This window comes from Rana temporaria, chromosome 8 (assembly GCF_905171775.1).
Source record: "Rana temporaria chromosome 8, aRanTem1.1, whole genome shotgun sequence".
Classification (NCBI taxonomy): domain Eukaryota; kingdom Metazoa; phylum Chordata; class Amphibia; order Anura; family Ranidae; genus Rana; species Rana temporaria.
The window spans coordinates 2,027,320-2,052,832 of NC_053496.1; the positions used below are offsets into that span (position 1 = coordinate 2,027,320).

Genomic DNA, 25,513 nt, shown 5'->3' on the forward strand with positions numbered 1-25,513 from the left:
CCCCGGGGATAATCAATTGGAACGATTGGTCGCTCATTATCATTGGGCCCGCCCACAGCGGACACTCACCGACACGTAGTTGGCGTTGATATAATCACTTCCGGGAATATTCGGATCTCTCCCCCGTAACACGACCCTCGTGTGATCAACTACAATCAAGAGAGACAAAGGAAGAGAGACGTGAGAAAGAGAGGCAAAGAGAGAGACGTGAGACAGAGAGACAAAGGAAGAGAGAGACGTGAGAAAGAGAGGCAAAGGAAGAGAGAGACGTGAGAAAGAGAGACAAAGGAAGAGAGAGACGTGAGAAAGAGAGGCAAAGAGAGAGAGACGTGAGACAGAGAGACAAAGGAAGAGAGAGACGTGAGAAAGAGAGGCAAAGGAAGAGAGAGACGTGAGAAAGAGAGGCAAAGGAAGAGAGAGACGTGAGAAAGAGAGGCAAAGGAAGAGAGAGACGTGAGAAAGAGAGACAAAGGAAGAGAGAGACGTGAGAAAGAGAGGCAAAGGAAGAGAGAGACGTGAGACAGAGAGACAAAGGAAGAGAGAGACGTGAGAAAGAGAGACAAAGGAAGAGAGAGACGTGAGAAAGAGAGGCAAAGAGAGAGACGTGAGACAGAGAGACAAAGGAAGAGAGAGACGTGAGAAAGAGAGACAAAGGAAGAGAGAGACGTGAGAAAGAGAGGCAAAGAGAGAGACGTGAGACAGAGAGACAAAGGAAGAGAGAGACGTGAGAAAGAGAGACAAAGGAAGAGAGAGACGTGAGAAAGAGAGACAAAGGAAGAGAGAGACGTGAGAAAGAGAGGGAAAGGAAGAAAGAGACGTGAGACAGAGAGACAAAGGAAGAGAGAGACGTGAGAAAGAGAGGCAAAGAGAGAGACGTGAGACAGAGAGACAAAGGAAGAGAGAGACGTGAGAAAGAGAGACAAAGGAAGAGAGAGACGTGAGAAAGAGAGGCAAAGGAAGAGAGAGACGTGAGAAAGAGAGGCAAAGGAAGAGAGAGACGTGAGAAAGAGAGGCAAAGGAAGAGAGAGACGTGATAAAGAGAGGCAAAGGAAGAGAGAGACGTGATAAAGAGAGACAAAGGAAGAGAGAGACGTGAGAAAGAGAGGCAAAGGAAGAGAGAGACGTGAGAAAGAGAGACAAAGGAAGAGAGAGACGTGAGAAAGAGAGACAAAGGAAGAGAGAGACGTGAGAAAGAGAGGCAAAGGAAGAGAGAGACGTGAGAAAGAGAGACAAAGGAAGAGAGAGACGTGAGAAAGAGAGGCAAAGGAAGAGAGAGACGTGAGAAAGAGAGGCAAAGGAAGAGAGAGACGTGAGACAGAGAGACAAAGGAAGAGAGAGACGTGAGACAGAGAGACAAAGGAAGAGAGAGACGTGAGAAAGAGAGGCAAAGGAAGAGAGAGACGTGAGAAAGAGAGACAAAGGAAGAGAGAGACGTGAGAAAGAGAGACAAAGGAAGAGAGAGACGTGAGACAGAGAGACAAAGGAAGAGAGAGACGTGAGAAAGAGAGGCAAAGGAAGAGAGAGACATGAGAAAGAGAGGCAAAGGAAGAGAGAGACGTGAGACAGACAGACAAAGGAAGAGAGAGACGTGAGACAGAGAGGCAAAGGAAGAGAGAGACATGAGAAAGAGAGGCAAAGGAAGAGAGAGACGTGAGAAAGAGAGACAAAGGAAGAGAGAGACGTGAGACAGAGAGACAAAGGAAGAGAGAGACGTGAGAAAGAGAGACAAAGGAAGAGAGAGACGTGAGACAGAGAGACAAAGGAAGAGAGAGACGTGAGAAAGAGAGGCAAAGGAAGAGAGAGACGTGAGAAAGAGAGGCAAAGGAAGAGAGAGACGTGAGAAAGAGAGACAAAGGAAGAGAGAGACGTGAGACAGAGAGACAAAGGAAGAGAGAGACGTGAGACAGAGAGACAAAGGAAGAGAGAGACGTGAGAAAGAGAGGCAAAGGAAGAGAGAGACGTGAGAAAGAGAGGCAAAGGAAGAGAGAGACGTGAGAAAGAGAGGCAAAGGAAGAGAGAGACGTGAGAAAGAGAGACAAAGGAAGAGAGAGACGTGAGACAGAGAGACAAAGGAAGAGAGAGACGTGAGACAGAGAGACAAAGGAAGAGAGAGACGTGAGAAAGAGAGGCAAAGGAAGAGAGAGACGTGAGAAAGAGAGGCAAAGGAAGAGAGAGACGTGAGAAAGAGAGGCAAAGGAAGAGAGAGACGTGAGAAAGAGAGACAAAGGAAGAGAGAGACGTGAGACAGAGAGACAAAGGAAGAGAGAGACGTGAGAAAGAGAGGCAAAGGAAGAGAGAGACGTGAGAAAGAGAGGCAAAGGAAGAGAGAGACGTGAGAAAGAGAGACAAAGGAAGAGAGAGACGTGAGACAGAGAGACAAAGGAAGAGAGAGACGTGAGACAGAGAGACAAAGGAAGAGAGAGACGTGAGAAAGAGAGGCAAAGGAAGAGAGAGACGTGAGAAAGAGAGGCAAAGGAAGAGAGAGACGTGAGAAAGAGAGGCAAAGGAAGAGAGAGACGTGAGAAAGAGAGGCAAAGGAAGAGAGAGACGTGAGAAAGAGAGACAAAGGAAGAGAGAGACGTGAGAAAGAGAGACAAAGGAAGAGAGAGACGTGAGAAAGAGAGGCAAAGGAAGAGAGAGACGTGAGAAAGAGAGGCAAAGGAAGAGAGAGACGTGAGAAAGAGAGGCAAAGGAAGAGAGAGACGTGAGAAAGAGAGACAAAGGAAGAGAGAGACGTGAGACAGCCGAATCTTCACCAGGGAGCAACAAATGATTGGAAATATTCAATGATTGAAATATTCGAAATTCTCCTTAAATTATTCAAGAAAAACGATCACCCAGATCCGACAATTGCGCTTCTGAATTGAAAACCCAAATCTCTTGTACCCAATGTAAACTTCTTCTACAAATCACCGCAGCCGCAAAGCAGAGCATGGGCAAAGCGCGGAAGTCCTCATCACTGGGGCAGATTCACGTACCTGCGCGCCTAGTTACGACGGCGCAGCGTATTGTATTTACGCTACGCCGACGCAACTTACAGGAGCATGTGCAGTATTCACAAAGCACTTGCTCCGTAAGTTGCGGCGGCGTAGCGTAAATGGGGCCGGCGTAAGCGCGCGTAATTGAAATGTGGAAGGGGTGGCGTGTTTTATGCAAATGTGTGATGACCTGACGTGATTGACGTGTTTTACGAACGGCGCATGCACCGTCCGTGTACATATCCCAGTGTGCATTGCTCCCAAGTACGCCACAAGGACGTATTGGTTTCGACGTGAACGTAAATTACGTTCAGCCCCATTCGCGGACGACTTACGCAAACGACGTAAAAAAATTCAAATTTCGAAGCGGGAACGACGTCCATACTTAACATTGGCTGCGCCTCCTAATAGCAGGAGCAACGTTACGCCGAAAAAGCCTTACGCAAACGACGTAAAAAAAACTACCGCCGGGCGCACGTACGTTCGTGAATCGACGTAACGAGGTAATTTGCATATTCAATGCCGAAAACAACGGAAGCACCCCTAGCGGTCAAACGTAATATTGCACACAATTATCCGCCGCCGTATTCAAGTTACGTCGGCGGAGGAAGCCTATTTTTTAAGCGTATCTGCCTTTGAGAATCGGCGTAACGATACGCCGGCGCAGATTTCAAATTACGGCGGCGTATCTCCAGATAGCTACCTGAATCTGCCCCATTAACTACATCCGGACCGCCCCCGGCGCAGTTTTACATCCTCTGTTTGAAGAGGGATGCCGTTGTTATGGCAGCAGCCAGCGACCATTACCCCCCGGTATCCTCTTCTTCAGCGGGCGGTCCGCTACCAGATAAAAGTGGTCTCTGCGGGTGATTCGCCACAAGATCACTTTTATCGGTGGTGGGAGAAGGGCCCCCTCTGCTGTTGTGTGTGGAGACGAGGGAGGGGGGAAGATGGCCCCTCCCACCCGTCTCCAGACCATAGCAGGGGGCGGAAGCGACGTCACAACGCCACTTCCACCCAGACGTCTTAAAGGGACCTTTTTTATTGTCATTTTTTCAGATGACAATTTTTTTTTTATTGCATTTAAGTCTTTTTGACCCCCCCAGATCTCATATATAAGAGGACCTGTCATGCTTTTTTCTATTACAAGGGATGTTTACATTGGCCCAGATTCAGTAAGCAATTGCGCCTGCAATTACGCAGCGCAATTGCTGACTTGCTCCGGCGTAGCGAATGCTCCTGATTCAGAGAACTCGTTACGCCCACTGCAGCCTAAAATCTGCGTGGCATAAGGCACTTATGCCACGCAGATTTTAGGCTGCATTCTTGCGTTGACCGCTAGGGGGCGCTCCCATTGTGGTCAGCGTATAGTATGCAAATTGCATACTTACGCCGATTCACAATGTTGCGCGCCCCCTGCGTACGCAAGGTATGGAGTTTTCGTACGGCATCTTTAGCGTAAGGCTGCCCCTTCTAATAGCAGGGGCAGCCAATGCTAAAGTATAGCCGCCGTTCCCGCGACGTGAAATTTGAATTTAACGTCGTTTGCGTAAGTGATTCGTGAATGGCGCTGGACGCCATTCACGTTCACTTTGAAGCAAATGACGTCCTTGCGACGTCATTTGCCGCAATGCACGTCGGGAAAGTTTCCCGACAGAGCATGCGCTCTACGCTCGGCGCGGGAGCGCGCCTAATTTAAATGATTCCCGCCCCCGGCGGGATCATTTACATTGCGTGCGCTTACGCCGGGCAATTTTGCCGGCGCGCCCTCGCAATTTACGGAGCTACTGCTCCGTGAATCGAGGGCAGCGCAAAATATTTGCGTGGGCGCAGGGCAAAATCGTTGCCCTGCACCTCCGCAAATATATCGCAGATCTCTTTGAATCTGGGCCATTGCTTATAATAGGAATAAAAGTCACCCCAATTTTTTTTAAACTGTTTTAAAATCAAGTAAAATAAATAATAATTATTTAATTTTTTTTAAAGCGCCCCGTCCCGCCAAGCTCACGCACAGCAGCGAACGCATACGTGAGCGGCGCCCGCCTATGAAAACGTTGTTCAAACCGCACACGTGAGGTATCGCCGCGATCGTTAGAGCGAGAGCGATAATTCTAGCCCTAGACCTCCTCTGTAACTCAAAACATGTAACCTGTAGAATTTTTTTAAACGTCGCCTATGGAGATTTTTATAGGTAAGAGTTTGTCGCCATTCCACGAGCGCGGCCACAATTTTCAAGCGTGGCGCGTTGGGGATCAATTTACTCGGCGTAACATTATCTTTCACAATAAGTGTATTTTTTTTCCAAAATCGCTTTGGACTTTTCTGATAGTTGGTGGAAAGTTTAGGCCCCCGTTCTGTTATCCGGGCGGGAAAGATCTCTGAGGTTCAAGGTTTTCAGGAAATCTGCCACGCCCCCCAAACTATGGACCGCCCACGTGACTCCGCCCACATCTGAGACTTTTCTTTTTCTGGGTGGACTGAGAGGCTTTTCGAATCTCTTGGATACTCACATGGAAGGATATTCTTGTAGCGGTTCTTGCTTCTGTTTTCTGGTCTCTGACCCTCTTTTCTCTCGTAGAGCAAATTAGATTCTTGTTTCTGGAGAGCCTGAAAGAGAGAAAGACGTGACATTCTTCCCACTGATCACCAATGTAAGGGACATTCTTCCCACTGATCACCAATGTAAGGGACATTCTTCTCACTGATCACCAATGTAAGGGACATTCTTCCCACTGATCACCAATGTAAGGGACATTCTTCCCACTGATCACCAATGTAAGGGACATTCTTCCCACTGATCACCAATGTAAGGGACATTCTTCCCACTGATCACCAATGTAAGGAACATTCTTCTCACTGATCACCAATGTAAGGAACATTCTTCTCACTGATCACCAATGTAAGGGACATTCTTCCCACTGATCACCAATGTAAGGAACATTCTTCTCACTGATCACCAATGTAAGGGACATTCTTCCCACTGATCACCAATGTAAGGGACATTCTTCTCACTGATCACCAATGTAAGGGACATTCTTCTCACTGATCACCAATGTAAGGGACATTCTTCTCACTGATCACCAATTTAAGGGACATTCTTCTCACTGATCACCAATGTAAGGGACATTCTTCTCACTGATCACCAATGTAAGGGACATTCTTCTCACTGATCACCAATGTAAGGAACATTCTTCTCACTGATCACCAATGTAAGGGACATTCTTCTCACTGATCACCAATGTAAGGGACATTCTTCTCACTGATCACCAATGTAAGGAACATTCTTCTCACTGATCACCAATGTAAGGGACATTCTTCCCACTGATCACCAATAAGGGACATTCTTCCCACTGATCACCAATGTAAGGGACATTCTTCTCACTGATCACCAATGTAAGGGACATTCTTCTCACTGATCACCAATAAGGGACATTCTTCCCACTGATCACCAATGTAAGGGACATTCTTCTCACTGATCACCAATGTAAGGGACATTCTTCCCACTGATCACCAATGTAAGGAACATTCTTCCCACTGATCACCAATATAAGGAACATTCTTCCCACTGATCACCAATGTAAGGAACATTCTTCCCACTGATCACCAATGTAAGGGACATTCTTCCCACTGATCACCAATGTAAGGGACATTCTTCTCACTGATCACCAATGTAAGGGACATTCTTCTCACTGATCACCAATGTAAGGGACATTCTTCTCACTGATCACCAATGTAAGGACATTCTTCTCACTGATCACCAATGTAAGGGACATTCTTCTCACTGATCACCAATGTAAGGAACATTCTTCCCACTGATCACCAATGTAAGGGACATTCTTCCCAATTTTGTTTATTAAAAGTCTTGCAAACAAAAAGCATAAAATCACTATAAGATATACATAAATATACACATATTTACATAAATGAAAATAAATATAGCAAATCTGCTCTCAAACAAAAGACTTTACAGCAAAGCAAAAATCATGTAATCACCAGGAAAGTAAATCTTAATACAACTCACACCACTACACCAGACAAACCTGCAAGGTCAAGAAACAAACCCGCACCCATTATGCATGCAGCCCTTCTAAGAAACGTCCAACACCATGCATCCACCTATTTCTACCTCAATTACCCGCCGGCGCGTTACCATATCGGTTTCAAAAAGTACCGCAACTCCGCTGCAGGGCTCAGCCGCAAGAGACCAAAAGGAGGGACCGCCTCTCCACTCCCTTTTTGCCAGATGGACATCGGCCAAAGTATGGAGCCAGGTCTCTTGCAAAAATAAAATCTCAGCATCAAACTCACTGAGCAAAAATAAGGCCATATCACGAGCTCTTGCAGATTTAATGCTGGCGACATTAATGGTCGCCACCTTTATCGGAGGGGGAACTGCCATCAGGATGATTGGGGTAGTCGTTTCTTGACCTTCACCACACTCTCATCATCAGAAACCGCTCTCTTCAAACTACGTGACTCATCCATAGATGAAAAAGAAGAAGACAAAGACATCTTTTCACCTGACAACACATTAAAGGTGTTACCAAGGGGAACCCCTCCTGGATCCGACTCTGAGGAAGAGACGACTGGTTTTCTTGTCTTTCTCTTCATTTTTTTCCTCCTCCTAATCTTCTCCCACCCCTCCTCATCCGAATCCCCATCAATGGAATGTGAAACATGGGGTATGGACACCCTTCCATCAGCCCCACCCCCATCCAGCACCCCCACATTCCCCTGACCACGCTTGCGCTGCCGAGGGGCAGGGACTGGAGGCTGAGTGGGAAGATCCGCTAAACCTGCCCCCCCAGCAGCCTCCGCCAGTCTGGAGGATCTACGAATAGATGGATTAGGGACAGGAGGGACAGATTTAGGGACCACATCTCTAGGGGGAACAGAAACAGATGTCACAGACACAGAAGGGACAGACTCAGGGACCACATCACTAGGGGGAACAGAAACAGATGTCACAGACACAGAAGGGACAGACTCAGGGACCACATCACTAAGGGGAACAGAAACAGATGTCACAGACACAGAAGGGACAGACTCAGGGACCACATCACTAAGGGGAACAGAAACAGATGTCACAGACACAGGAGGGACAGACTCAGGGACCACATCACTAAGGGGAACAGAAACAGATGTCACAGACACAGGAGGGACAGACTCAGGGACCACATCACTAAGGGGAACAGAAACAGATGTCACAGACACAGAAGGGACAATCTCAGGGACCACATCACTAGGGGGAACAGAAACAGGTGTCACAGACACAGGAGGGACAACAAGAGTTTCAGTGGCCTCATCCTCCTTATCCAGCCTCTGCAGCTCAGCCTCCAACCCTGGCAGGTTATGTAATGCCTCCGGGCATTGACTGTACGGGTGACCAAGTTTTTGGCACAAATTGCACCGAATGTCAGTACAGTCTTTAGCCAAATGGCCAAGCTCCTGGCACAAAGAACATTTCTTGCGGGTGCAGGTGGAGGCAAAATGGCCCTTGTCACCACATTTATTGCACACCTTAGGCTGACCCTGGTAAAAAATGGTCAGCCTGTCCCTCCCCAGAAAGGCTGAACAGGGCAGATGTTGAACAACATTTCCCTGCACCCCCAATTTTAGTGACACTGTCCAGGCCCCTGTCCATATCCCATGCTGATCAAGGACCTTCCGCAGTGGAGCGAGGACTTCACCATAGCGGCGTAACCATACTACCAAATCAGCCTCTGGGATGGATTCGTTACGCACAAGGATCGTCACTGATTTTATTAGAGGCTGCCTGGAAACCACCTTTGGCATCCAACCATTCCACTGCGGAAGGTCCCTGCGCCCCCTAAAACGTTCCCAAAATAAATCCAGACCCTCAGGCTTTACAAAGGACAAATCAAATTCCCAACTCCCAACGGGACAAATCAAAGCAAAAATGTCAGCGACTTTAAACCCCATTTCCAGGATCAACTCTGCCACCCTCCCCCTTACTGGTGGGGTCCCCTCCCCCTCCCACTTCAACTGGACCACATTTCTCCTCTTGTACCCACCAACCATCCCCCCACTAAACCCCCCCAAATTGTGACCACCAACATTTGCACCATTCCCCCCACCCTCCCTGGTGCGATTCCCCAAAACTGACGCGTAGCTCCCAGCAGATAAAACATTTGTTTGTTTTGAACCATCTGACATATTTGCAGCAGATATCGATTGCACAGATTTGGTCTGAACAATCGGTGAGTCTTTCCTCTGCTGAGCAGGGGGAGGAATGTCATTTTGATTTTTCCCAGCAGTATTAACCCCTTCACCACCCACCACATCCATTGTTTTATCATTACTGTCATTCTTAGAACTTGCTGGAATATTCACAGTTCCTGCAGTCTTCCCAGCAGTGTCAGTTCCCACTGCTGTGCTTGTAGAAGCTTCAGCTGGTCGGTTCTCTTCTGTCAGGACAGGGTTGTCATCAGGGGATAGTGCAGGCTGGTCTGACACTGCAACAGGTGAAACCTCCATTGCTTCTTCCACTGCACATGGTGCAATATGCTGATCCCCTCCCCCACCACAGGGAGGCTCAGGTGAGGCAATCTCATTGCTGGTAACAGGCATACCTTGTACAGAGGAACTACAGGTCCCAGCAGAAACTCCAGGCAGCGCTTTGCACAAGGCCTTCCCTTTCTGCTCCTCAGTCAGGACACCGTCCACCACAGCAGGTTGGGCAGACATGTCGGAAGACAGTGAGGTGTGCTGAGATTTCTCCACGTGTACTGGCTTGGCTTCAGGGACTTCTGTATTAGCAGGCTTGTTTGCTCTCAGGGGTGACTCCATCTCCTGGATACATTTCAGGGTGCCATGCCCACTCTCAACCCCCTGGCTGGTTGCCATCGGCGATTCCAAGCCCTGACATGGAGGGAGAGGTGCAGAGGCAGATGGGACCCGGTCATCCATTATCTGAGGCTGGTCCCTGGAAACTGCTGTCTGGCTGGCAAATCTCCTCTCATTATCAAACTTTTCTCCACTTTTATCTTTCAGCTTTTCCAATAATAAAGATTGTTCCTTTACCTTTTCCTCCAATTCCTGCAACTCAGGCTTCATGGCCAAACGATTTTTACTCCAGGCCTGGAAGTACTTGATTTTGAAGGATTTGTGTTCAGCCTTCAAAATTTTAAGTTTTTCTTCAGCTCTTCCAATCGCCCTAAAACGATCAATGGTCTTCTGACTGAAGACATTTGCATCCACAGCAGGGCCTGGATCTACAGACAGATCCTCCACCTCCTCCTCACTAGGCCCCGTATCATCAGGGGGATCCGTCCCGGGGCCTCCCCCAGGATCAGGCATTATTCCTGGGCCAAGCTAGCAGGCAAGGCCCAGGCTTGGAAAAGGTTGGATCTCTCAGAGAGCTCCTAGGGTGTGTCCTCCTCCTTCTTCCCACTGATCACCAATGTAAGGGACATTCTTCTCACTGATCACCAATGTAAGGGACATTCTTCTCACTGATCACCAATGTAAGGGACATTCTTCCCACTGATCACCAATGTAAGGGACATTCTTCCCACTGATCACCAATGTAAGGGACATTCTTCTCACTGATCACCAATGTAAGGGACATTCTTCTCACTGATCACCAATGTAAGGGACATTCTTCCCACTGATCACCAATGTAAGGGACATTCTTCCCACTGATCACCAATGTAAGGGACATTCTTCTCACTGATCACCAATGTAAGGGACATTCTTCTCACTGATCACCAATGTAAGGGACATTCTTCCCACTGATCACCAATGTAAGGAACATTCTTCTCACTGATCACCAATGTAAGGGACATTCTTCTCACTGATCACCAATGTAAGGGACATTCTTCCCACTGATCACCAATGTAAGGGACATTCTTCTCACTGATCACCAATGTAAGGGACATTCTTCTCACTGATCACCAATGTAAGGGACATTCTTCCCACTGATCACCAATGTAAGGGACATTCTTCTCACTGATCACCAATGTAAGGGACATTCTTCTCACTGATCACCAATGTAAGGGACATTCTTCCCACTGATCACCAATGTAAGGGACATTCTTCCCACTGATCACCAATGTAAGGGACATTCTTCTCACTGATCACCAATGTAAGGAACATTCTTCTCACTGATCACCAATGTAAGGGACATTCTTCTCACTGATCACCAATGTAAGGGACATTCTTCCCACTGATCACCAATGTAAGGAACATTCTTCTCACTGATCACCAATGTAAGGGACATTCTTCCCACTGATCACCAATGTAAGGGACATTCTTCTCACGGATCACCAATGTAAGGAACATTCTTCTCACTGATCACCAATGTAAGGGACATTCTTCTCACTGATCACCAATGTAAGGAACATTCTTCTCACTGATCACCAATGTAAGGGACATTCTTCCCACTGATCACCAATGTAAGGAACATTCTTCTCACTGATCACCAATGTAAGGAACATTCTTCTCACTGATCACCAATGTAAGGGACATTCTTCCCACTGATCACCAATGTAAGGGACATTCTTCCCACTGATCACCAATGTAAGGGACATTCTTCTCACTGATCACCAATGTAAGGGACATTCTTCCCACTGATCACCAATGTAAGGGACATTCTTCTCACTGATCACCAATGTAAGGGACATTCTTCCCACTGATCACCAATGTAAGGAACATTCTTCTCACTGATCACCAATGTAAGGGACATTCTTCTCACTGATCACCAATGTAAGGGACATTCTTCTCACTGATCACCAATGTAAGGGACATTCTTCCCACTGATCACCAATGTAAGGGACATTCTTCTCACTGATCACCAATGTAAGGGACATTCTTCTCGCTGATCACCAATGTAAGGGACATTCTTCTCACTGATCACCAATGTAAGGAACATTCTTCTCACTGATCACCAATGTAAGGGACATTCTTCTCACTGATCACCAATGTAAGGGACATTCTTCTCACTGATCACCAATGTAAGGAACATTCTTCTCACTGATCACCAATGTAAGGGACATTCTTCTCACTGATCACCAATGTAAGGGACATTCTTCCCACTGATCACCAATGTAAGGGACATTCTTCCCACTGATCACCAATGTAAGGGACATTCTTCTCACTGATCACCAATGTAAGGGACATTCTTCTCACTGATCACCAATGTAAGGGACATTCTTCCCACTGATCACCAATGTAAGGGACATTCTTCCCACTGATCACCAATGTAAGGGACATTCTTCTCACTGATCACCAATGTAAGGGACATTCTTCTCACTGATCACCAATGTAAGGAACATTCTTCTCACTGATCACCAATGTAAGGGACATTCTTCTCACTGATCACCAATGTAAGGGACATTCTTCCCACTGATCACCAATGTAAGGAACATTCTTCTCACTGATCACCAATGTAAGGGACATTCTTCCCACTGATCACCAATGTAAGGGACATTCTTCTCACTGATCACCAATGTAAGGGACATTCTTCTCACTGATCACCAATGTAAGGGACATTCTTCTCACTGATCACCAATGTAAGGGACATTCTTCTCACTGATCACCAATGTAAGGGACATTCTTCTCACTGATCACCAATGTAAGGAACATTCTTCCCACTGATCACCAATGTAAGGGACATTCTTCTCACTGATCACCAATGTAAGGAACATTCTTCTCACTGATCACCAATGTAAGGGACATTCTTCTCACTGATCACCAATGTAAGGGACATTCTTCTCACTGATCACCAATGTAAGGGACATTCTTCTCACTGATCACCAATGTAAGGAACATTCTTCCCACTGATCACCAATGTAAGGGACATTCTTCTCACTGATCCCCAATGTAAGGAACATTCTTCTCACTGATCACCAATGTAAGGAACATTCTTCCCACTGATCACCAATGTAAGGGACATTCTTCTCACTGATCCCCAATGTAAGGAACATTCTTCTCACTGATCACCAATGTAAGGGACATTCTTCCCACTGATCACCAATGTAAGGAACATTCTTCTCACTGATCACCAATGTAAGGGACATTCTTCTCACTGATCACCAATGTAAGGGACATTCTTCTCACTGATCACCAATGTAAGGGACATTCTTCTCACTGATCACCAATGTAAGGGACATTCTTCTCACTGATCACCAATGTAAGGAACATTCTTCCCACTGATCACCAATGTAAGGGACATTCTTCTCACTGATCCCCAATGTAAGGAACATTCTTCTCACTGATCACCAATGTAAGGAACATTCTTCTCACTGATCACCAATGTAAGGGACATTCTTCCCACTGATCACCAATGTAAGGGACATTCTTCTCACTGATCACCAATGTAAGGAGCATTCTTCTCACTGATCACCAATGTAAGGGACATTCTTCTCACTGATCACCAATGTAAGGAACATTCTTCTCACTGATCACCAATGTAAGGGACATTCTTCTCACTGATCACCAATGTAAGGGACATTCTTCCCAATTTTGTTTATTAAAAGTCTTGCAAACAAAAAGCATAAAATCCCTATAAGATATACATAAATATACACATATTTACATAAATGAAAATAAATATAGCAAATCTGCTCTCAAACAAAAGACTTTACAGCAAAGCAAAAATTATGTAATCACCAGGAAAATAAATCTTAATACAACTCACACCACTACACCAGACAAACCTGCAAGGTCAAGAAACAAACCCGCACCCATTATGCATGCAGCCCTTCTAAGAAACGTCCAACACCATACATCTACCTACTTCTACCTCAATTACCCGCCGGCGCGTTACCATATCGGTTTCAAAAAGTACCGCAACTCCGCTGCAGGGCTCAGCCGCAAGAGACCAAAAGGAGGGACCGCATCTCCACTCCCTTTTTGCCAGATGGACATCGGCCAAAGTATGGAGCCAGGTCTCTTGCAAAAATAAAATCTCAGCATCAAACTCACTGAGCAAAAATAAGGCCATATCACGAGCTCTTGCAGATTTAATGCTGGCGACATTAATGGTCGCCACCTTTATCGGAGGGGGAACTGCCATCAGGATGATTGGGGTAGTCGTTTCTTGACCTTCACCACACTCTCATCACCAGAAACCGCTCTCTTCAAACAACGTGACTCATCCATAGATGAAAAAGAAGAAGACAAAGACATCTTTTCACCTGACAACACATTAAAGGTGTTACCAAGGGGAACCCCTCCTGATCCGACTCTGAGGAAGAGACGACTGGTTTTCTTGTCTTTCTCTTCATTTTTTTCCTCCTCCTAATCTTCTCCCACCCCTCCTCATCCGAATCCCCATCAATGGAATGTGAAACATGGGGTATGGACACCCTTCCATCAGCCCCACCCCCATCCAGCACCCCCACATTCCCCTGACCACGCTTGCGCTGCCGAGGGGCAGGGACTGGAGGCTGAGTGGGAAGATCCGCTAAACCTGCCCCCCCAGCAGCCTCCGCCAGTCTGGAGGATCTACGAATAGATGGACTAGGGACAGGAGGGACAGATTTAGGGACCACATCTCTAGGGGGAACAGAAACAGATGTCACAGACACAGAAGGGACAGACTCAGGGACCACATCACTAAGGGGAACAGAAACAGATGTCACAGACACAGGAGGGACAGACTCAGGGACCACATCACTAAGGGGAACAGAAACAGATGTCACAGACACAGGAGGGACAGACTCAGGGACCACATCACTAGGGGGAACAGAAACAGGTGTCACAGACACAGGATGGACAACAAGAGTTTCAGTGGCCTCATCCTCCTTATCCAGCCTCTGCAGCTCAGCCTCCAACCCTGGCAGGTTATGTAATGCCTCCGGGCATTGACTGTAGGGGTGACCAAGTTTTTGGCACAAATTGCACCGAATGTCAGTACAGTCTTTAGCCAAATGGCCAAGCTCCTGGCACAAAGAGCATTTCTTGCGGGTGCAGGTGGAGGCAAAATGGCCCTTGTCACCACATTTATTGCACACCTTAGGCTGACCCTGGTAAAAAATGGTCAGCCTATCCCTCCCCAGAAAGGCTGAACAGGGCAGATGTTGAACAACATTTCCCTGCACCCCCAATTTTAGTGACACTGTCCAGGCCCCTGTCCATATCCCATGCTGATCAAGGACCTTCCGCAGTGGAGCGAGGACCTCACCATATCGGCGTAACCATACTAACAAATCAGCCTCTGGGATGGATTCATTACGCACAAGGATCGTCACTGATTTTATTAGAGGCTGCCTGGAAACCACCTTTGGCATCCAACCATTCCACTGCGGAAGGTCCCTGCGCCCCCTAAAACGTTCCCAAAATAAATCCAGACCCTCAGGTTTTACAAAGGATAAATCAAATTCCCAACTCCCAACGGGACAAATCAAAGCAAAAATGTCTGCGACTTTGAACCCCATTTCCAGGATCAACTCTGCCACCCTCCCCCTTACTGGTGGGGTCCCCTCCCCCTCCCACTTCAACTGGACCACGTTTCTCCGCTTATACCCACCAACCATCCCCCCACTAAACCCCCCCAAATTGTGACCACCAACATTTGCACCATTCCCCCCACCCTCCTTGGTGCGACCCCCCAAAACCGACGCGTAACTCCCAGCAGATAAACCATTGGTTTGTTTTGAACCATCTGACACATTTGCAGCAGATATCGATTGCACAGATTTGGTCTGAACAATCGGTGAGTCTTTCCTCTGCTGAGCAGGGGGAGGAATGTCATTTTGATTTTTCCCAGCAGTATTAACCCCTTCACCACCCACCACATCCATTGTTTTATCATTACTGTCATTCTTAGAACTTGCTGGAATATTCACAGTTCCTGCAGTCTTCCCAGCAGTGTCAGTTCCCACTGCTGTGCTTGTAGAAGCTTCAGCTGGTCGGTTCTCTTCTGTCAGGACAGGGTTGTCATCAGGGGATAGTGCAGGCTGGTCTGACACTGCAGCAGGTGAAACCTCCATTGCTTCTTCCACTGCACATGGTGCAATATGCTGATCCCCTCCCCCACCACAGGGAGGCTCAGGTGAGGCAATCTCATTGCTAGTAACAGGCATACATTGTACAGAGGAACTACAGGTCCCAGCAGAAACTCCAGGCAGCGCTTTGCACAAGGCCTTCACTTTCTGCTCCTTAGTCAGGACACCGTCCACCACAGCAGGTTGGGCAGACATGTCGGAAGACAGTGAGGTGTGCTGAGATTTCTCCACCTGTACTGGCTTGGCTTCAGGGACTTCTGTATTAGCAGGCTTGTTTCCTCTCAGGGGTGACTCCATCTCCTGGATACATTTCAGGGTGCCATGCCCACTCTCAACCCCCTGGCTGGTTGCCGTCGGCGATTCCAAGCCCTGACATGGAGGGAGAGGTGCAGAGGCAGATGGACCCGCGTCATCCATTATCTGAGGCTGGTCCCTGGAACTTGCTGTCTGGCTGGCAAATCTCCTCTCATTATCAAACTTTTCTCCACTTTTATCTTTCAGCTTTTCCAATAATAAAGATTGTTCCTTTACCTTTTCCTCCAATTCCTGCAACTCAGGCTTCATGGCCAAACGATTTTTACTCCAGGCCTGGAAATACTTGATTTTGAAAGATTTGTGTTCAGCCTTCAAAATTTTAAGTTTTTCTTCAGCTCTTCCAATCGCCCTAAAACGATCAATGCTCTTCTGACTGAAGACATTCGCATCCACAGCAGGGCCTGGACCTACAGACAGATCCTCCACCTCCTCCTCACTAGGCTCCGTATCATCAGGGGGATCCGTCCCGGGGCCTCCCCCAGGATCAGGCATTATTCCTGGGCCAAGCTAGCAGGCAAGGCCCAGGCTTGAAAAAGGTCGGTTCTCTCAGAGAGCTCCTTGGGTGTGTCCTCCTCCTTCTTCCCACTGATCACCAATGTAAGGAACATTCTTCTCACTGATCACCAATGTAAGGGGCATTCTTCCCACTGATCACCAATGTAAGGGACATTCTTCCCACTGATCACCAATGTAAGGAACATTCTTCCCACTGATCACCAATGTAAGGGACATTCTTCCCACTGATCACCAATGTAAGGAACATTCTTCTCACTGATCACCAATGTAAGGGACATTCTTCCCACTGATCACCAATGTAAGGAACATTCTTCCCACTGATCACCAATGTAAGGAACATTCTTCTCACTGATCACCAATGTAAGGAACATTCTTCCCACTGATCACCAATGTAAGGGACATTCTTCCCACTGATCACCAATGTAAGGGACATTCTTCTCGCTGATCACCAATGTAAGGGACATTCTTCTCACTGATCACCAATGTAAGGACCATTCTTCTCACTGATCACCAATGTAAGGGACATTCTTCCCACTGATCACCAATGTAAGGGACATTCTTCTCACTGATCACCAATGTAAGGAACATTCTTCCCACTGATCACCAATGTAAGGAACATTCTTCTCACTGATCACCAATGTAAGGGACATTCTTCTCACTGATCACCAATGTAAGGAACATTCTTCTCACTGATCACCAATGTAAGGGACATTCTTCTCACTGATCACCAATGTAAGGAACATTCTTCTCACTGATCACCAATGTAAGGGACATTCTTCCCACTGATCACCAATGTAAGGGACATTCTTCCCACTGATCACCAATGTAAGGGACATTCTTCTCACTGATCACCAATGTAAGGGACATTCTTCTCACTGATCACCAATGTAAGGGACATTCTTCTCACTGATCACCAATGTAAGGGACATTCTTCTCACTGATCACCAATGTAAGGGACATTCTTCCCACTGATCACCAATGTAAGGGACATTCTTCCCACTGATCACCAATGTAAGGGACATTCTTCCCACTGATCACCAATGTAAGGGACATTCTTCCCACTGATCACCAATGTAAGGGACATTCTTCCCACTGATCACCAATGTAAGGGACATTCTTCCCACTGATCACCAATGTAAGGGACATTCTTCTCACTGATCACCAATGTAAGGGACATTCTTCTCACTGATCACCAATGTAAGGGACATTCTTCCCACTGATCACCAATGTAAGGGACATTCTTCCCACTGATCACCAATGTAAGGGACATTCTTCTCACTGATCACCAATGTAAGGGACATTCTTCTCACTGATCACCAATGTAAGGGACATTCTTCTCACTGATCACCAATGTAAGGAACATTCTTCTCACTGATCACCAATGTAAGGGACATTCTTCCCACTGATCACCAATGTAAGGAACATTCTTCCCACTGATCACCAATGTAAGGGACATTCTTCTCACTGATCCCCAATGTAAGGGACATTCTTCTCACTGATCACCAATGTAAGGGACATTCTTCTCACTGATCACCAATGTAAGGGACATTCTTCCCACTGATCACCAATGTAAGGGACATTCTTCCCACTGATCACCAATGTAAGGGACATTCTTCCCACTGATCACCAATGTAAGGGACATTCTTCTCACTGATCACCAATGTAAGGGACATTCTTCTCACTGATCACCAATGTAAGGGACATTCTTCTCACTGATCACCAATGTAAGGGACATTCTTCTCACTGATCACCAATGTAAGGGACATTCTTCCCACTGATCACCAATGTAAGGGACATTCTTCCCACTGATCACCAATGTAAGGGACATTCTTCCCACTGATCACCAATGTAAGGGACATTCTTCCCACTGATCACCAATGTAAGGGACATTCTTCTCACTGATCACCAATGTAAGGGACATTCTTCCCACTGATCACCAATGTAAGGGACATTCTTCCCACTGATCACCAATGTAAGGGACATTCTTCTCACTGATCACCAATGTAAGGGACATTCTTCTCACTGATCACCAATGTAAGGAACATTCTTCCCACTGATCACCAATGTAAGGGACATTCTTCTCACTGATCACCAATGTAAGGGACATTCTTCCCACTGATCACCAATGTAAGGGACATTCTTCCCACTGATCACCAATGTAAGGGACATTCTTCTCACTGATCACCAATGTAAGGGACATTCTTCTCACTGATCACCAATGTAAGGAACATTCTTCCCACTGATCACCAATGTAAGGAACATTCTTCTCACTGATCACCAATGTAAGGGACATTCTTCTCACTGATCACCAATGTAAGGGACATTCTTCTCACTGATCACCAATGTAAGGGACATTCTTCCCACTGATCACCAATGTAAGGGACATTCTTCTCACTGATCACCAATGTAAGGGACATTCTTCTCACTGATCACCAATGTAAGGGACATTCTTCTCACTGATCACCAATGTAAGGGACATTCTTCTCACTGATCACCAATGTAAGGGACAAAGAGCAACCAATCAGAATTCTGTTTACCGATTTCCGGTAAGTGCGGCGGGTGTGAGACTTACATCAAACTCCTCCCAGAATCCTGCTTTGGCCGCCTCCTCTTTTTCAGACTTTTTGTCCAGTTGTTTCATGCGGCTCTCTATGTCGGCAGCATTGACTCTGGTAGAGTAGTACGGCTGTGTAAGAAAACAAAGAGGGGGGAAGGGGGGTGAGACAGATCCATAAAGACCACCAAAGAGGCAATACATTGGGGGGGAGGGGGGAGCAATATCTGGTGCAATTGTGTATAGAAACCTGATGCCGCGGACACACCCTCATTTTTTAGCATGTCTAAAAAACAAAGTTTTCCCAACTTCATCATTAAAACGGCGCGTTGCCCACACACCATCGTTTTTCAAAAATGCTCTAGCAAAGCGCAGTGACGTACAACGCGTACGACGGCACTATAAAGGGGAGGTTCCATGCGGATGGCGCCACCCTTGGGGCGGCTTTACCCGATTCCGTGTTAGTAAAAGACGATTCGCGCTTTTCTGTCTGTTACAGCGTGATGAATGTGCGATCTCCATTACGAACAGTAGTTTTACCAGAACGAGCGCTCCCATCTCATAACTTGCTTCTGAGCATGCGCGGGTTTTTTACGTCGTTTTAGCCCACACACCATCATTTTTTACAACCCGAAAAACGACATAGTTTAAAACGACATTAAAAAAATGCAGCATGCTCGAATTTTTTTTTTTTTTGTCGTTTTTCAGAACCCGAAAAATAATGTGAAGCCCACACACCATCATTTTAAATGACGTTTTTGAAAAACTACGTTTTTTTCATGCCGAAAAAAATGATCGTGTGTACGCGGCATTAGAGTTATCAAAGCCATTCCCTTGCCAGCAGGGCGGCCATCAGGGGGGTACAGGCAGTACACCTGTAAGGGTTTTTTTTTTTATTATTTTTTTACTTTAGGGCCCCAGGTGGCAACCCCCCTTTTTTTTATTTATTTTTTATAAAAAAAATATATTTTTTTTTATATATTTTTATTTAATTTTTTATTAAAGGGCCCAGAGGTATATATATATATTTTTAATTAATATTATTATTACTATTAAAGGGCCCAGAGGTCCCGGATGGCAACCCCCTTTTTTTATATAAAAAAAAATTAAATTTTTTTATATATTATTTTATTTCTTTTTTTTTATATATGTATATTTTTTTATTAAAGGGCTCAGAGGTCCCCAGGGCCCCATATGGAAACCCCCCTTTTTTTTCTTTTTTTTATAAATGTTTATTTTTTTATACATTTTTTTTATTTATTTTTTATTAAAGGGCCCAGAGGTTTCTTTTTTTTTCTTCTTTTTTTTTTTTTTATTAAAGGGCCCAGAGGTACCGGACGGCAACCCCCCTTTTTTCGTAATTTCTTTTTATAATTTTTTTTTCATTTTTTATATATATATTTTTTTTTTATTAAAGGGCCCAGAGGTCCCCAGGGCCCCGGGTGGCAACCCCCCTTTTAAAAAAAAAAAAAATATATATATTTTTTATTTCTTTGGCTACGGCTACTCCCCTTTTTTTTATATATTTTTCTTAATTTCTTCATTTCTCCCCCCCCCCCCGCTTCTCAATTTGCGGCTGCCCTCCGGTTTCTCAATTTCAGACGGCAGCACAATCCCCCCCGGTTCTCTGCTCCAGGGGGCCCATGCCTGAAGCTGTGTATTGGGGCCCCATAATTCCTGATCTCTGTGTGTGGAAGCAGTGGTCTCTCTGCTGTGGTCTGACATGCAAAATTCATTGCTCTCTGCTGATTGGACATAGCAAGGGGTGTGTCTGACACAGCAGGGGGTGTGACACAGCAGGGGGTGTGACACAGCAGGGGGTGTGACATAGCAGGGGGTGTGACACATTAGGGGGTGCGACATAGTAGGGTGTGTGTCTGACACAGCAGGGGGTGTGACATAGCAGGGGGTGTGACACAGCAGGGGGTGTGACCCAGTAGGGGGTGTGACACAGCAGGGGGTGTGACACAGTAGGGGGTGTGACACAGCAGGGGGTGTGACACAGTAGGGGGTGTGACACAGCAGGGGGCGTGACACAGCAGGGGGTGTGACACAGCAGGGGGTGTGACACAGCAGGGGGTGTGACCTAGCAGGGGGTGTGACCTAGCAGGGGGTGTGACATAGCAGGGGGTGTGACACAGCAGGGGGTGTGACCTAGCAGGGGGTGTGACCTAGCAGGGGGTGTGACATAGCAGGGGGTGTGACACAGCAGGGGGTGTGACACAGCAGGGGGTGTGACATTGCAGGGGGCGTGATGGACCTCGGCCTGTTTATTTTGGAGACTTACGTTGGGCTTTAAACCACAGATAAGACCCCCTCTGAAGAGTCAGGTCTTCCCCGGCACACATTGTCCACTCACCTTCTTGAGATACACACGGGCCCCGGATACCTCTTCTATGTGCTTCTTCTTGTACGCCTCAATCAAGTCTGTGAGCGTGTCGTATTTTACATCTCCCAAAGTATATCTCTCACCCTGTGAAGAAGAAAAAATGGTCATCATTAGAGCACAACATGGGGGGGGGGGGGGGGGTAGGTGGGAGATGGGTATCAGTGGGAGGAATAGTGTCCCATCATTGGTATCAGTGGGAGGAATAGTGTCCCATCATTGGTGTCAGTGGGAGGAATAGTGTCCCATCATTGGTGTCAGTGGGAGGAATAGTGTCCCATCATTGGTATCAGTGGGAGGAATAGTGTCCCATCATTGGTGTCAGTGGGAGGAATAGTGTCCCATCATTGGTATCAGTGGGGGGAATAGTGTCCCATCATTGGTATCAGTGGGAGGAATAGTGTCCCATCATTGGTGTAGTGGGAGGAATAGTGTCCCATCATTGGTGTCAGTGGGAGGAATAGTGTCCCATCATTGGTATCAGTGGGGGGAATAGTGTCCCATCATTGGTGTCAGTGGGAAGAATAGTGTCCCATCATTGGTGTCAGTGGGAGGAATAGTGTCCCATCATTGGTGTCAGTGGGAGGAATAGAGTCCCATCATTGGTGTCAGTGGGGGGAATAGTGTCCCATCATTGGTGTCAGTGGGGGGAATAGTGTCCCATCATTGGTGTCAGTGGGGGGAATAGTGTCCCATCATTGGTGTCAGTGGGGGGAATAGTGTCCCATCATTGGTGTCAGTGGGGGGAATAGTGTCCCATCATTGGTGTCAGTGAGGGGAATAGTGTCCCATCATTGGTGTCAGTGGGAGGAATAGTGTCCTATCATTGGTGTCAGTGGGAGGAATAGTGCCCCATCATTGGTGTCAGTGGGAGGAATGGTGTCCCATCATTGGTGTCAGTGGGGGGAATAGTGTCCCATCATTGGTATCAGTGGGAGGAATAGTGTCCCATCATTGGTGTCAGTGGGAGGAATAGTGTCCCATCATTGGTGTCAGTGGGAGGAATAGTGTCCCATCATTGGTATCAGTGGGGGGAATAGTGTCCCATCATTGGTGCCAGTGGGAGGAATAGTGTCCCATCATTGGTGCCAGTGGGAGGAATAGTGTCCCATCATTGGTGTCAGTGGGAAGAATAGTGTCCCATCATTGGTGTCAGTGGGAGGAATAGTGTCCCATCATTGGTGTCAGTGGGAGGAATAGAGTCCCATCATTGGTGTCAGTGGGGGGAATAGTGTCCCATCATTGGTGTGTCCCATCATTGGTGTCAGTGGGGGGAATAGTGTCCCATCATTGGTGTCAGTGGGGGGAATAGTGTCCCATCATTGGTGTCAGTGGGGGGAATAGTGTCCCATCATTGGTGTCAGTGAGGGGAATAGTGTCCCATCATTGGTGTCAGTGGGAGGAATAGTGTCCCCATCATTGGTGTCAGTGGGGGGAATAGTGTCCCATCATTGGTGTCAGTGGGAGGAATAGTGTCCTATCATTGGTGTCAGTGGGAGGAATAGTGCCCCATCATTGGTGTCAGTGGGAGGAATGGTGTCCCATCATTGGTGTCAGTGGGGGGAATAGTGTCCCATCATTGGTATCAGTGGGAGGAATAGTGTCCCATCATTGGTGTCAGTGGGAGGAATAGTGTCCCATCATTGGTGTCAGTGGGAGGAATAGTGTCCCATCATTGGTATCAGTGGGGGGAATAGTGTCCCATCATTGGTGCCAGTGGGAGGAATAGTGTCCCATCATTGGTGTCAGTGGGAAGAATAGTGTCCCATCATTGGTGTCAGTGGGAGGAATAGTGTCCCATCATTGGTGTCAGTGGGAGGAATAGAGTCCCATCATTGGTGTCAGTGGGGGGAATAGTGTCCCATCATTGGTGTCAGTGGGGGGAATAGTGTCCCATCATTGGTGTCAGTGGGAGGAATAGTGTCCCATCATTGGTGTCAGTGGGAGGAATAGTGTCCCATCATTGGTGTCAGTGGGAGGAATAGTGTCCCACCATTGGTGTCAGTGGGGGGGAATAGTGTCCCATCATTGGTGTCAGTGGGAGGAATAGTGTCCCATCATTGGTGTCAGTGGGAGGAATAGTGTCCCATCATTGGTATCAGTGGGAGGAATAGTGTCCCATCATTGGTGTCAGTGGGAGAAATAGTGTCCCATCATTGGTGTCAGTGGGAGGAATAGTGTCCCACCATTGGTGTCAGTGGGGGGGAATAGTGTCCCACCATTGGTGTCAGTGGGAGGAATAGTGTCCCATCATTGGTGTCAGTGGGAGGAATAGTGTCCCATCATTGGTATCAGTGGGAGGAATAGTGTCCCGTCATTGGTGTCAGTGGGAGGAATAGTGTCCCATCATTGGTGTCAGTGGGGGGGAATAGTGTCCCACCATTGGTGTCAGTGGGAGGAATAGTGTCCCATCATTGGTATCAGTGGGAGGAATAGTGTCACATCATTGGTGTCAGTGGGAGGAATAGTGTCCCATCATTGGTATCAGTGGGAGGAATAGTGTCACATCATTGGTGTCAGTGGGAGGAAGGAAGGGAAGTCTCACCTCACACATGATCTTGATATGGGTCACGCGTGGTTTTCCATCCTTCATGTCTGCGGTGAGGACGGAGGTGACGAAATCTCCCGGATTGCTGCGGCTCTCTCGGACCAGGAAAGTCCACGGTTCTCCCTTCTCCTGGAGGAGCTTCTCTGCATCGGGTCCGGAGAGATAACCGTGGTACCAGCTGTGGGAGGAAAGGACACGTGGTCATGTTGGTGGTGGGGGAGGGGTCAGGTACACCCTTCATGGTCAACGAATCGGCATCTATGTCTGCATGCGATTATAAACCCAAAGGAAAAAAAAAAATGTTGTGTCCTATCTACATACAGGAAAACCTTGGATTGAGAGTAACTTGGTTTGAGAGCGTTTTGCAAGACAAGCAAAAACGTTTTAATAAATTTTGCCTTGATATACAAGCGATGTCTTGATATAAGAGTAGCGTCATGTCACCACTGGCCCAGATTCAAAGAGATTTGCGCTTTATTTGCGGAGGCGCAGAGCAACGATTTTGCCCTGCGCCCCCGCAAATTTGCGCCGCTGCCCTCGATTCACGGAGCAGTAGCTCCGTAAATTGCGAGGGCGCGCCGGCAAAATTGCCCGGGGTAAGCGGGCGCAATGTAAATGATCCCGCCGGGGGCGGGAATCATTCAAATTAGGCGCGCTCCCGCGCCGAGCGTAGAGCGCATGCTCCGTCTGGAAACTTTCCCGACGTGCATTGCGGCAAATGTCGTCGCAAGGACGTCATTTGCTTCAAAGTGAACGTGAATGGCGTCCAGCGCCATTCACAAATCACTTACGCAAACGACGTAAAATTTGAACGTCGCGACGCGTGAAGGGCGGGTATACTTTAGCATTGGCTGCCCCTACTATTAGAAGGGGCAGCCTTACGCTAAAGACGCCGTACGGAAACTCCGTACCTGGCTTGCGCGGGGCCCGCGCAACTTTGTGAATCGGTGTTAGTATGCAATTTGCATACTACACCCTGATCACAATGGGAGCGCCCCCCTAGCGGTCAACGCAAGAATGCAGCCTAAAATCAGCGTGGCATAAGAGCCTTATGCCACGCAGATTTTAGGCTGCAGTCGGCGTTACAATGTCCCTGAATCAGGAGCATTCGTTACACCGGAGCAAGTAAGCAATTGCGCTGTGTAACCTATGGTTACGCAGGCGCAATTGCTTACTGAATCTGGGCCACTGAGTATAAAAGAGAAGAGAGGCTCCTCCTCTAAGTGTAGCAATATGGTTACATGT

General features: G+C 47.2%; 1 protein-coding gene across 1 annotated transcript in view; it reads right to left on the reverse strand.

Annotated features, from left to right (window-relative positions):
- PTPN6 (protein tyrosine phosphatase non-receptor type 6) overlaps positions 1-25,513 on the reverse strand; it is a 110,183-nt gene that overhangs the window by 27,060 nt on the left and 57,610 nt on the right. The window contains exons 4-8 of the mRNA XM_040361199.1: positions 24,266-24,446; positions 21,694-21,807; positions 19,353-19,466; positions 5,489-5,585; positions 70-149 (exon numbers count right to left, since the gene is read on the reverse strand). Coding sequence (XP_040217133.1) covers positions 70-149; positions 5,489-5,585; positions 19,353-19,466; positions 21,694-21,807; positions 24,266-24,446 — 586 coding nt within the window. The remainder of the gene's footprint in view (positions 1-69; positions 150-5,488; positions 5,586-19,352; positions 19,467-21,693; positions 21,808-24,265; positions 24,447-25,513) is intronic.